Source organism: Haemaphysalis longicornis, unplaced genomic scaffold, assembly GCF_048455015.1.
Source record: "Haemaphysalis longicornis isolate Haplotype H1 unplaced genomic scaffold, Haemaphysalis longicornis Haplotype H1 scaffold_8, whole genome shotgun sequence".
Classification (NCBI taxonomy): domain Eukaryota; kingdom Metazoa; phylum Arthropoda; class Arachnida; order Ixodida; family Ixodidae; genus Haemaphysalis; species Haemaphysalis longicornis.
This window is the reverse complement of record NW_027526445.1, coordinates 57342545-57356557: the sequence shown is the minus strand read 5'-3', so window position 1 is coordinate 57356557 and position 14013 is coordinate 57342545. Positions and strand designations below refer to the sequence as shown.

The following is a 14013-nucleotide window of genomic DNA, read 5'->3' as shown; positions in this document are numbered from 1 at the left end:
GTTTGGCCTCTAATATTGATCTGCGCTGCTTGAACTTCCTTTCCGATATAGATTTTGTGCTGACTTAAAATCGGGAACAATTCCCACCTTTTCTCCTCAGCCTACCTAGGAGTTGCAGATAGCGCCCCTTCCCTTCATTATTTCTCAGTACACATGTATTTGATAGTTTGCATTCCATATTGCCAGTGCTATTTCGCGTTGTTTAAGGTATTCTTTATAGGGCCGGAATAAATATGATTGCCGTTTTTTTATACCGAGATAAAGAAGGGACATTGAAAGGAACCGTTTTGGGGGAGCATGAGTTGAACCCACGTCCTATGCATAAAGCACGCGGAGCCAAACCAGTGGTGCTAATTCGCGGCATCTCTTCTCTTCACTTCACCGCGATCTTTTATATTTCGAAATGGTCAGATATCGGTCAACTAACACCACCTAAAATCGGTCAACTAACTAACAGCAACCACGGGAGACATGTCGCAATTCGGGAGTATCTAACTACAATAATACATTATTGGGAACTATAGAAAACGCTATCGACACTGACAAATAGCGCGGGCATTCATAAATACCGCATTGATATGTGTGCCTACGGGATACCTCGGGTCGTACGTTTTTGCTTTTCAAGATAGCTGGTATATATACTTTGTTTTTAGCTTTACATTAAACTTGCCGGACATATTGGGGCAAAGCATTCGTCTCTACAAGGCCAAGTGTAATTCGGTGTCGGGACGCGTTTAAAGTGCCGAAAAGTGTTACGATAAACCTCGAAACATCGCTCTGGTAAAAATGTTTTCCTGAAGTGGCTGCTTAAAATGGGGATACCGTCCTCGTGAGTATTTGCACTGCCTAACAAATCAATTATGTATCTCTTTTTATCTTTTGTAAATATTGGTGGTTCTGTCAATGATATCTGCGTAAAGTGCTATATAGCATTCCTTAAGGCTTCGTGCTTTACAACACATCGCTGCACAGTTACTTCTGACGGAAGGGCCGTGTCGGTTTGAAGTGTAAATCATACAAGTTATCTTACCAACCCACATTTATAAGCTTCAAGATCTGTTTACGTGTTTAAATATTCACCGTTGGAGCATTTTATACACCATCTTAATGCGACAATTGGTGCGTACAGGATTAAAGATGTCTTCAAGAGGTACGCTTCGCGCGTATGAATTGCCTGATAGAAAATATTTTAAAATCTGGGAACTCAGCCTCCCGCTTTTTAGATGAAGATGTGCAAAAGCTGACGCTTTTTGTGCGCTGTTTGTCAACAGTTTTATGTTGCCGCTACAGAGACCGCGTCGCGCCAGCAGTTATTTCCACATCACAACTCTTTACTGCCATTAAAAATCCAGGAAGAAAGCGTTTCGATGAAGGTGCTAAGAAAGGCGGCCGAATAACTCGGGTGGAGAAAAAGTGAACTTGAGGCGACGGTCGACAGAATCAGCATAGAAGGGAAAGACATTATTACGGTGACCTCGGTCATATTGCAGCGGCTGCAGACGCAGCCACAGCAACAACAGCAGCTACGACAACCGGCGCAACACTAAAGATGGACCTTGAAGCAAAAACGAACCAGACGGTGGCGGTGGCCGGCCCCGCAACCAAGAGAAGAGCAATCCAGAACATAAAAGAGCGTAAACTCAGCGAGAGGACGGACAAATTCGAAGACAGGCTGGACCGCACAGAGGCGAGGGTCGACACCTTCAAAGGGTTTGTCCGAACGACGTTCACCAAGTCGATAGACGACCGGTTCGCCACCCTCGAGAGAACGTGCTAGCAGCTGGCTACGACGGTACAAAATCTAATGACGCAAATGTCCAACCTCCACCAAGCCTGGTGGGGACACCCAGAGCAACAACAACCACAGCAGTAATGACAAGGGGCATCTTGGTCTGGCACTGGAGTTGCAACGGCTTCTCTGCAAAGAAGGCGGTACTACAGCAGCACCTAAAATAAGTACCGAGAAAGCCAGACGTAATTATGCAGCAAGAAACCCGCACTGAACAGGCCCGTTTCCCGGGATACCGGGACCATGCCAGCTTGGTCAGCTCGCACACTTTGGCCGGTAGGACCGGCCGGGGGGTTTACCCTCGGGTCCGAAAGGGCATCGCGTACGTTGAGCATGAACTACTGCACAAGAGCACGATAGAGCACACTCTAATGGAAGTAATGACGGGGAAGAAAAAAAGCGACAGCCCATTCCTGACTAATGTCTAGACCAGCCCGTCACACGTCCGACCGAAATTGAAGGCGCACCTACACAAGGTGAGCAAAACAGCGGGGCTTGACAACAACTAAAGGACCTGTGGGGCCTTCAATGCGCAGAATCAGGCCCGGGGCTACCCCAGAACGCTAGGAAAGTCAGAGACCTAATGCAAGACGCCAAGGACCTGGGGCTGAGTCTAATCACCGACCAAGAGTTCCCCACGTGAACGGGCAACTCGGTCGCCTGCGACATCACGCCAGATCTCACGTTCGCCAGTTGCTGGAGCGGAGACACGGCGGAATTCGGGCGCGGAATACAGGACACGAGCTGGGCAGCGACCACTATATTGTTGAGGTCACAGTACAGCTTGGTGAAAACGAAGAGATTGGCAAAAGCCCGCGGAAGCACCAGTTCACGGACTGGGACGCCTTCCGAGGACTGCTGCCTGAAGATGAGAGCGAAATCACGGATATCGAGGAGTGGGCCAACGAGATCGTGCAGACGACGAGTGTGGCCACCAAGAATTCGAAACGGACGCGTGAGTCGACAGAGTGGTCCGCCGCCTGGCCCGCCTAGTCGTGGCCAAGCAGTCGATCACGGCGAGATGGAAGACGCAACGGAAGAACAGAAAACTGCGCAAGGAGATCGCGGAACCTAACCACGGGGTCAAGTCGCAGAGCAGTGCCCTATGCACGCAGCAATGGAACGAAGCCTGCAGCGCAGCGGATGGACAAATTCCCTGTGGAAAACGTGGAACTTGCTAAGACACCTACTGGAAGATGGAAAGGCCAAGTCTCACCAGAAAGATAACCTGGTCAAGACACTCCTCAAGGCGCTGGCGAGAAGGGAGAGGCCGAGGTGAACAAGCGCTTCGACGACAAGTACCTGCCGGCCACCCCCACGGAGACGTACCCGGACTACCAAGGCGAGACGAACGAGCGGCTGACAGGGACATAGAAGTGTGGGAGTTGAGAGTGGCCCTACACGACCTGAACACTAAGTGAACCGCCAGCCCCTACTGCTTGACAAACAGAGCACTGAAGAATAAGAATGAAAGAGCGATCGATCGATAACCTCCAAGCGTACTACAACACGTGCTGGCGAGCCGGGAAGCTACCGAAGCAGTGGAAGTCGGCCAAGACTACCCCGATCCCCAAGCCGGGCAAGCCCCCGAACATCGAGAACCTATTACAGATCTCCTACGAACCTACGACCGAACCAACGACCGAGCAAGCCGCTAGAGCACATGCTAATGAACAAATGGTAAAGGTACGTGGATGAAGCGGAGCTGTACCCGAACACTTTGGTAGGGTTACAGTACAAGCTCGGGACGTAGGAAACCATGATACAGCTTAAGAACGAGATCCTGGAGGACGCCGCAACACAGAGACAACCGGGCCATCCTGAGCCTGGACCTGAAAATCGCCTTCATCAAAGTGAGGCACTCCGCTATCCTCGCCCAAGTGTCTCTACTGACATGTGGCGTCAAAGTGAAGCACTACGCTATCATGACGGAGGTGTCCCTACTGACATGTAGAAGAGAACGTACTACTATATCAGGAACTTCCTGACGAAGCGCACCACCGAGATCAACGACGGTGACCGGAAGCTCCCAGAGAAGAAGCTCGGGAGTGTAGGGACCCCCCAAGGCTCTATCATCTCGCTGCTGCTCTTCAACCTATTAGTGATCGGGGTGGCCGAACGGCTCTCGCGAGTGGCAGGGGTCCGATGCATGATCTACGCCGATGACATAACGCTGTGTGTCCAGAAAGGAGGCGACGGATACATTGCGAGCACGCTGCAAGAAGCACTGGATGCCCTCGATGAGCAAGTAGACGTGTCTGCACTCGAAAGCTCCCCGAGCAAGTCCTAACTCCTGGTCAGTCCACCGAAGAAAACGACCAGGAAAAACATACGGTACGAGGAGTTACCGAAAGAACAGGAGCTCAAGGTCAGAATGAGCGGCGGCCAACTATAACGGGGGTAGAGAGGATCCGATTGCCCGGCGTGTTGATTGAGCACAAGCACGTGAACGGTGTGAACCTGAACAGTCTTGCGGCTAAAGTCACTGCGGCCACACGGCTCATCAGAAGGGTGTCATATATAATGGCCGGCGGCGTAACGGAAGAGAGCCTCACTCGATTGGTGCAGTCTTTCGCCATAAGCAACATCACCTACGTTGCGGCGTGCCACAACTGGAGGCAGTGCAATATAAACAAGATAAACGCGCTCATAGCCAAGGCGTAGAAGGCGGCACTCGGCCTGCTCGACTGCATGAGCACCGAGAAGGTCCCATCTCTGGGGGTGCACAACATCCTGAAGGAGATCGCGGAGGTGCAGAGAACCTGCCCGATCTCAATGCTGTCGGAAACGAGAACAGGCAGACCTAAACAGCGCGACCTGCGTCGGACAGTGAGATAGGTGGGAGCCGAGAACGCCGAGGTACCCGTACGTGACGCCACAGGCAGACTGTCACGGGTATGCCCGGTACCGAAGATTATGAACCCGGGGTTCAACAAGGAATTAAGGACGGCGAGGGCCAAGGCGTTCAAGCCCCTCCACACCAGAGACGAAGTTGCCATGTACGTGGACGCGGACGAGTACCAGGAGAGCGAGTGGGCCTACGCAGCAGCGGTCGTCAGATCGTCGACTTACAAAACGATAAAGGTTGGCGAGGGTGAAAACCCAGAAGGCGCACCGGGCAGAGGAGGTGGCCAAATCCCTGGCCATCGGCGACCCCACGTGCACGACGGTGCTGTGCGACTCAAGAACGGAGGTGAGAAACTACGCCAGAGTGAGTGTTCAATGAGGCCGCACGAGCACTACACATGGTCGACCTAGACGGGGAGAGGAGCTGCACGGCCATCAAGTGGTTCTCGGCAGCAAGGAAGTTGTAATGCCCCCTGCGGCAAGCATTCCAAATGGACTGGGAAACTGCCCTCCTAACAACGCTCCGGGAACACCCCAACGTATGCAGCTAACAAGGAATGACGTATGTTCCACAGAAAAGGAGACCAGTCCGGACTCTGTTGTAGCGAAATGAAAAATAAACCAGAAGATTCTACAAACAAAAGATTTTGTGAAGAGAGTGTCGCAAAAATAAACAAAAACTAAGAGAGCATGTAAATCGCGTTCATGATTTCAAGATAAGGTTTAACTCACCGACACCACGCAAGTGATGAGGCGTACCATAAGAGAGAAAAACTTCCAGCAAACCTCGGCAGAGGCTCTCCACAAAACGTCCCCTCAAAAACGAATATAGAACATAGTGTAACACCTGCGACAGGTTGTGGGGGCTGTCACACGTCACAAAACGCTGTGAGACCGCTACGACACTGCGACAAGTATTAAATAATGAACGCGTGAAAACGTTCCTGGATTCGAAGTGCGAAGGTTTTGTACTGGCGGTGTGCAAAACGCCCACTTCTATTGCCGTAACCTATTTATTCAGTCGCGAGGCCAGCGCAGCTAAGGTGGTTCAACGAGGTCACATCATTTCACATCACATCATTGTTGTAACATTCAAGTTGCGTATTCATGTTGTGTATGCTGTTTAAGTTTGACTCTGCATTTATTGTTAAATCACTCCCATTGATTAGTGTATATTTCCTTGTACCCCTCGCACTGTAATGCCACAGGCGCTGTGGGTACTAAATAAATAAATAAATAAAATTTCTTTTGAAAACCTCTTAAATTCGACTTATCTCCTAATGCAAAACAGTCACCTGGCGACCGACGTCCAATTATTGAACACTCCGTTCGACATAATAGAGATCTTCACTTAACTTCGGCAGAACGTGTCATAAGGCACAATAATTGGTTTATCCTTTTGAGGATGAAGCTCTCAAATGAGTTAAAATTTGTTTATTAACCAGGAGTCAAATTCTGGTTACCTCATTTATCCGCCTGTTACTACGTATCCGCTAACAAAAATCTAGTTTGATATAACGCAGATCTAGCCGACACCTTACTTGAAAGCCTTCGTTCAGCAAGCTACATTCTTTCGTTTGCGTCTTGAATTTAATGTAACTCTGTTAGTCGTCATTATGTTATCGCCGCTTTTTGGTTTAGTTACTACTTGCTACGGTTTAATATCTCGTGCGGTCACTCATTTTACTAATTATACATTGTGATCTCCAAGCTTTAAGATTTTCCAGGTTGGATACTTTGTTGGATTGGATTGGAAAAGACTTTATTTACAAAGATCCTGCAGTAGGCGGGGGCCGATTTACGACTCCGCCTCAACGCGGCCTAACGTTGCATCCCCTGTCGCAGCCCTACTGAGCACTAGCTCCTTTCCGGAGCCCATGCCTTTCAAGCGCGGTGAAGATCTGCTGGATGGCCCATTTTTGATCTACATTACTGGCAGACTCGATGGCTCCTTGAAGTTTCGCTGGATACTTCTCGAAACTGGCACTGTCCGGTTCGGTGGCACAGTCCCACATAACGTGCCACCGGTTGGCCGGTCCTTTCTTGCACACACTGCACAGGGCCTCGGGGTATTCATCCGGGAACATCTGATGTAACGCTGCCGGTGACGTTACCGACGCTGTCTGGAGTCTTCTTAGCCACACTGCTTCCTCGCGACCCAGAGACCGATGTGGCGGCGGGTACGCCCGTCTCAAAAGCCGCATGTTCTTGAGTGTTTCGCCATAGCCTCTCGCTCGGTCCTTGGTGTCCGACCACCATTCGCACTCGGGACGACTCTCCACATTGGGAGCGCGGTGAGTAATAGCGCGCGCCTCCCTGTGGGCCGTCTCGTTGTGGTTGGGTGTATTCGGAGAGCATTCACCCGCGTGCGCAGGGATCCACCTTACTTCTACTCTTCGTTCTTCCTGCGCAACCACTCGTTCGATTATCTTGGCTGCCTTGTCACTGATCCGGCCGTTGGCTAGGTTTCGTACGGCTTCTAGCGAATCGCTTAGGACGGTGTCACACCCCAGCTCGGCCATTGCTAGGGCGATGGCGATCTCCTCTGCTTCGGTTGCACTAACACACCGCATACTCGCTGACGTGGACACTTTCCCCGTTCTCGCATTGATACTTTGTACGAAGTATACATTTCTTCCAAGCCACCACTACAATCACTCAAACAGCAATCGTCTAACCTACCATCATTCGGAACATTTCTTTCAGCCGAAAGTTATGTATCTCCCGTGTTTAATATTGTAATTTATACAGCTTTGCCAAATACGCAAATTAGAAAGCAGCAAAACAAACAAAAAATAATTTAACTAGTTTTAAGTTCATAAAAAGTTTTGTTGTTTTCTTTTTTCAATGGGTCATTTGCATATTTTGAAATAAACAAAGCTGTATTATTACGTTAGTTGTTTTAAAATTAAGGTAAAATTTTTAATAAAAACAATAGTTATTACATTTGTAAAATAAGTAAACATATATGAAGCACAGACGTTGCCCGCAGCTATTCAAGAAATGTAGTCTTTTTAAGCCGAGAAAATGTTTTTTACAAACAAGGACCAAATGGAAGTAATCTTAGCAGGCAACGGTTTTCTCGCTGCTAGTTTGCTAGCATTGAGAATTGGTCACTTGTCAGGCTTCAAGCTTGTCGAGTCGTCGCTTCAGGCTTGGTTAGTTGAACATGTAGGTGATCGCCTAAAAAACAAACGTGCAATCTAGCAAAAGGGAACAGTATTACCTAGAAGTTGCTCGTTCAGTAGCATGGCGTGCATGTCCGCCACCTTGTGTGCGCCCTCGAGAGCGAATTTTCTGCACCTACCCTACCTGTTGCTAGGGCGACGTCATGCGCACGGACCGTGCGCAGCGCACGATTTTATTACTACGCCATTTCTGCCGGGGGACCCGCGACACGGTCCCTTTTTTCTATACATGTGTGTTAGACTGATCCCATAACGTAAAGCTTAGCGCGATAACGTTGGTTAAGTGACCAGCGTGTGTGTTTTCAGTATTAGTGTGACAACTAGTACCGCAATTCAATCTCAACTACGGCGCAAACTTAAAAGCGCTTGTGTTTGCCCTGGGATTAAAGTGACCGCCTCAAGGGGCAGTTTTCTGTAGTGTTTGGGCGGGCAGCCGCAGCAGTATTTCGCATTACTCTGTCTCCTACATAGCTGAAGTATTTTGTGCAGCATCCTACAGCCAACCTGCCACAAGACACGAGTGAAGTCGTTTGCCCGATCACCTTACTGGCAGCCGCATGATTTTATGTCGCCGGACGCATAAGCTGAGTGCCACACGCTGCGTTCTGATCTCTCCATGGTAAAAGATGGGATGATTTGCTGGTGTAAAATTCAAGCGGAACCCTTACAAAAATGCTTCTTTATATTCTGTAGACGTTCTGTTGACATTCTACCAACTTTATTGCTATCCTACATACTCTTACGTTCTATTGACTGGTGTCTGTAAAAATTATATTGAATGTATGTTGGCACTCGTATGTTGTATATATAGAAAGTCTACTTAATTTACCTTGACATTTGTCTGTTGACGTTGGTATATAGAAAGTCTGTCTAATTTATCTTGACATTTGGCTATTGACGGGCTTCTGTAGGATGATCACTGAAAGTGTTTTGAGATGCTTTGTCGCAAGTTGAATTGAATTCAAACATCTGATTCCTTCGTCCTGGAGTCCGATTTTAATTATTTCACAGTATTTTTGTTTATATATCTGGACAGATTCACAATATGTGGGACAAACTATTTACTTGACTTACCAAATTACGTTACTTTGCATGAATCAGGTTTTAAACAAACAAACACACACACGAGCGCGCGCACACACACCCACAGACACACACACACATATCCTTATCTCTCCCTGTCTATCTGCACGTATATTCACGTTTGTGCACTCCAAGAAAAAAAGTAGCACAAAAGACAGAAACTCACTGTTCGTACCGCGAGCCGAGAAGTTTCTCCCTCGGAATAACCAGTTAGTCCCTCAGCCGCTCGGGTTCGTCCTTGACTACTTGCTCGCTTTCACTCTTCACGCTGATAAACATGTGTAATCAAGGGTTCCGAACGAGCGCCAGCCAGCGGCATCAACCACTCGCAACCGCTTGGCACTGTGTTTTAATTTACGCAAGCTAAGTCCTCCATGGTTGAAAGGAACGAATTATATACATTTCACAGCAGACTGCTGAACGCATCTCTAACAACGGCGAGAATCGAAAATCGCCCGCTATGCCAACCTAATCCTGGCGGCGCAGATGCTTTGGCTGCCCTCCACCAACTGCCAACGGCGCCCCTCCCTCTTTGCGTACCTCCGGGAGAAACGCGTCAATCACCTGGGTCAGCCACCACCCGGCGCGCGTGCTGGCGCTCCGCTTTCTTGCAACCCATTCCACATTTATTTATGAGGGAAACGACAGAACCTGGGTCATTGTGGTATCACCTAGGGCCTCTGTAAAGCAGCCAGTGTTGATCCTTGTTTCTGTTATAACTACTATATCAGGAGAGTACAGCAACAACAACTATTCTACTTTTTCTGTCGACAACACTTCTCGGATTGAAACACACTAATGAAAGTGGAACATTCCTGATAAGTCTGGTTTTCGAAATTCGTGGCATCTGCAACAAAAACGTCATCAAGTTTTTGTTTTAACCCCAGATAATTATGTTCGGAAATCCAAACCTACGAGCTTTTTTAAGCTGCTGATACACCATAGTACCTTTATGTGTGTTTGGGGGTTAACTTTTGGCAATTGCCGCAGCTTCTGGCCAGTTTCACGCACAGCCAGTCGAAATACCGAAACAGGTATAGTTTAACCCTTGAGCTTGAAAAAGTTCCGTAGCCCTGTTATTTTTTCTGGGAAGTCATAAAATCGACTCACAACGGGGCACTCTCGCATGGCATTTTTTTTTCTTGACAACACAGTATATGCGCCCGACCGACGTCCCATTTACCATTAGCCCTCTCGCAAAGATGAGATGTTGGTCACGGCATTTCCAACAAGAGTGCCGTGAGCTTTATCCTCCTTTTCATTTACGCCGTACACAACTAGGTTAAGTGATAGATTGTATATTAGACGCACTAGCGCTGAACGGGCAATTGTGCGTGCCCTTGTGGAGGGCTCCGAATTAATTTAGACCACCTTGGAATGTTTAACCTGCGCCGAAATATCGAACACACGGCGTTTTTGCTTGTCGCCTTCCTTAGAAAAGGGGCCGCCGCAGCCAGGAATCGAACCCGCGTATCGTTGCTCCACAGCACAAATACACATCTAGGTTGTTCCGCAACTACGATTATCTAACTCATCAATTTTTTTAAAAAATTCATCTCCTTGACCTCACAACAAAAGGCAGTTGTTGCTTCGACACAGTGATCCACTACCTTATCGTGGTACTGTTTAAGTGTGGCAAGAGTGGCTTCTATGGGCGGAATATCTGTATCCGCACTCTGTAGACCACTGTGCAGAGTTTTCTGGGAAGATTTCATTGGTGACAACTAAGAGTATCCCTTCCTACTTAGTGTTAGGGCCAGGGTTTTCCTCGGTGTCAGGACTAAGTTGCACAAGCAACCAATAATACGCAATGCGACAGAGCAACAAACAATGATACACTGATTCAGCCACATCTAGAGGGTTCAAACACACGTGCAGGTCGCACTATCGCTTACAAACAAAGACTTCTCCATGTTTTCCCCAAGCACAGCTGTAACTAGGGAACCATTCTCGAAACAAGCTAGGTACCCAAACTCAATGCCCCTGTATGACCAGCGCTTCAAACTAATGCAGGTCGCGCTTTCACGATCCACAATTCCACAAACCACCATCCTAAATTCAAAAATACAAACTGGTTAAGTCCGAAGCCAAAGGCCCCTCTAACTACGCCAAATACCGAAGCTAATGCATGAGCTTTAGCCGCAAAGAAATGCGTTTCAGCCCGAGTGCGGTGGGAGTGCAATAGGATAGACAGCACTTTCAAAACACGAGAGACTCTAGTTGGATTCCGACTACGGGCGGCGTTTTTTTTTCTTTCCAATTGGCTACACATGTTATTCTTAGCTGCCACAAGTAACCCCGGGCCCCTCGGCCCTCTGAGATGGGCCGGCGGAAAGGTTGCCGGATTGAGGACGTGAAGGGCCCGGTTCGATTACGCGGATCTCCCCAACCACAATATTTTCTTGAAGCAAGCCCTCTCAACACCTGCTCATGGGTGCCTCGCCACATCCACAAGTAAATAAAAATGGTTCTACAGCTCCCCCGTTACAAAGTACTAGCGAGAAGCCGGTATACCCGCTTCCTACGCTTAATGGTAAATGCCTAAATATAGCTGTGTTGAAACAGTACACTAATTTCTTATCAGAAACTTTTGGTTAGTGCTGTAACATAATTAAGTCACCCCGTTTGTCTGCGACCATATATTAAACGGATATACAACGCTCATGAAATTATCAAGCCTTGCTAGAAGAGCCGGTAATGTTGCCAAGGCAGGTGTATGATAAGAAATCAAGCAACAGTTAGAGAGGATATTTCTCTTTTGAAGATTCATGAAGCGAGAGCGTTGTATAGACGACCACCAAGCGTTTTCTAGCGGAGTTATTACTTCATTTAAGACGCGCTTCATGAGCACTGAGTAACCAAAGAGAGAAAGACTAACAACAAGGGCTTTAGTGGCGAGGCCTGTTAGGGGTTCTTGCTTTTGGCGTCTCTTGTGGTCGTTTTAATCGTCGTCTAATGTAGTCACAGTACTGAACTGCCACCTGGAAAGTTGTTTAGGACTCGCAACAACCTAACGCTTACTAAAAAAACAGTGGGACACTCCTTTCCGCCCCGCGCTAGAGAGGTTCATGCTTATACGACAAGAGACAATTGCAGCAAACCTGTATACCTCTACCTCTCAACGGTTTCATCTCCATTGGTAAAAAAGGGCAAGCCGCCAAGAATACAATTATACACTGCATGCTTCGCCCCTCACCAGGTTTCACGTTAGTGGAGATGGCCCGGGATTTTTAATATTCGCTTGAGACGAGAGACCGAGGACCTCTGTGGTTCTGGGGCTTAAGGTGTGGTCGTTAAATGTTGTAGTTGCGGGGTGGTGGTAAATATAAAGAAAAAAATCAGCGTAGTGATCAGTTTGACGGAGAAAGCGACATTGTCAATGTTTTGATGTCTTATGCCATATTGTTTAGGCTGGACAGAGCCATGCGGTTTGGCGTAGGGAGAGGGGGAAGATGTCAGTTGTGGAAGAATTATTTAGAGCATAGGAAAATGGGGTAAACCGATGGCAGAGAGCTCAAAGGTGGAACAAAAGCTCCTCTTTGTGCCCTCTCAGTCAACTCGCGGTGATCATCAGGTAACGTGACAGTACAAGATGTCTTCCACGTGTTGATAGGAGAGGGATATACCGCGTTTACAGGACTCTAAGTACCCTTTCCTACTTCGGGGAAATATTGGGGGAAAACATTTGCATGCGAATCTAAGCGCTCCCTTTTTTAATCACGCATCGAAAGGTGGATTTTGACTGAAAGCGGGCTTCAGTTGACGTACTGGTCAAGTAATTTATGAAGGTTTCAATTACAAACCACTTGAACGGAACTGAAGACGATCTGCTGGGAAATGGTAAAACAAAAGCGGCGGCACAAGCGGCACAACCCACTCGAATAGTAGCGAAGATGACTGGGTCTCATTTTAGAGTGGCAGTTTCACTGTACCTAGTGTTCGGTTGAATATTTGTCGAATGAAACTCTATACCTCTCGCCCTTCTCGTCGAGATACGGCCAAAAAAAGGGGGCGCAGGAAGAAAGGGTAAATCTAGATTTTTCGAATCGAACCACAACTCCCTCTTTCGGCGTCGTGATCTTGAAAAAATTGGGTGCATAGAAAACCAGTAAATACGGTTTAGTTGTTCTGCCGATAGCAGGCAATTGGAAATGGCTAGGTTACGCGGAAGAGAATGGATGCGTTCCCCAATTTAGCAAAGTTTATTGTTTTATGTATTATGTTTCAGGTTTGTAGATGCTTGTGTTGGTTAGTCAACTAGAGAGTTTCCGATTCGTCAGAATTGAGACCCCTTGTGGCCCTGGGAAGGATCGTATTTTTAGAGTAGGATGAGGAGATGTACTTACAGTTTTTCGGGAATAGCTTAATAATAAGCCATGGCTCCTCGCGACCATGATTATATCGGTAATCATGGTCGTTCACGTGCCTCTTTTTCGGTGCCTCCTTCTCTCCCCAACCTTCTACCAAGGTGTTTAGGTAACGTTAACTTTATTGTTGATGGGAGTATCTCAACGAAGCGTTTAGGCGTTCTGGCTTTAGCCAATAGTCTAACGGGCTTTGAGAGTTTATAATTACGTTCACGCATATATTCGATACTTCAACTAGTCGGTATGCGGAGAGATTTGCTCCAAGTTAGCCTTCTTCGTTCCAGCATGCAGGAGAATCATGCGGTCAGAAAGAATGCCGGAACAGTTAACTACGAAAATTGCTTCTTCTTACATTTGCACTTCCCGCAATCAGTGTAGTACTAGCATAATTTTGAAATCGGGTTCTCACCCACAGTGGTGGCTCAGTGGCTAAGTCGTTGTGCTGCTGAGCACGGGGATGCGAACTGGATATCCGGCAGCGGCGGCCGCTTTTCTGATGCAGGCGAAAAACTGAAACGCCCGCGTGTACGAGAATTTGGCGCACGTTAAAGATCGCCAGGTAGTCAAAGTTAATCCGGAGCTCTTCACTAGGGCGTGCCTCGTCGCCTGTCGTGTCGTACCTCATTGTATCGGCGCGTTAAACTCTACAATCAATCAATCAATCAATCAATCAATCAATGAATCAATCAATGAATCAATCAATCAATCATTTAATCAATCAATCAATCAATCAATCAAT

The 14013-nt window shown here is 47.7% G+C and overlaps 1 protein-coding gene across 1 annotated transcript; it reads left to right on the top strand.

Annotated features, from left to right (window-relative positions):
* The first annotated feature begins 3256 nt into the window (after positions 1–3256).
* Positions 3257–4079, top strand: LOC144148305 (uncharacterized). The gene is made up of 3 exons (XM_077679860.1): positions 3257–3435; positions 3594–3642; positions 3744–4079. The coding sequence occupies exons 1-3, from the start codon at positions 3257–3259 to the stop codon at positions 4077–4079; spliced, it is 564 nt and encodes a 187-aa protein (XP_077535986.1).
* Positions 4080–14013: the final 9934 nt, after the last annotated feature.

What these genes read in the sequence shown, in the direction of transcription:
- LOC144148305 (XM_077679860.1), top strand. Translation starts at nt 3,257, where the DNA reads ATGAAAGAGCGATCGATCGATAACCTCCAAGCGTACTACAACACGTGC. An exon ending in ACGACCGAACCAACGACCGA is followed by an intron (nt 3,436 to 3,593) that starts GCAAGCCGCTAG and finishes GCCGCAACACAG; the next exon opens with AGACAACCGGGCCATCCTGA. An exon ending in TGAAAATCGCCTTCATCAAA is followed by an intron (nt 3,643 to 3,743) that starts GTGAGGCACTCC and finishes ACTGACATGTAG; the next exon opens with AAGAGAACGTACTACTATAT.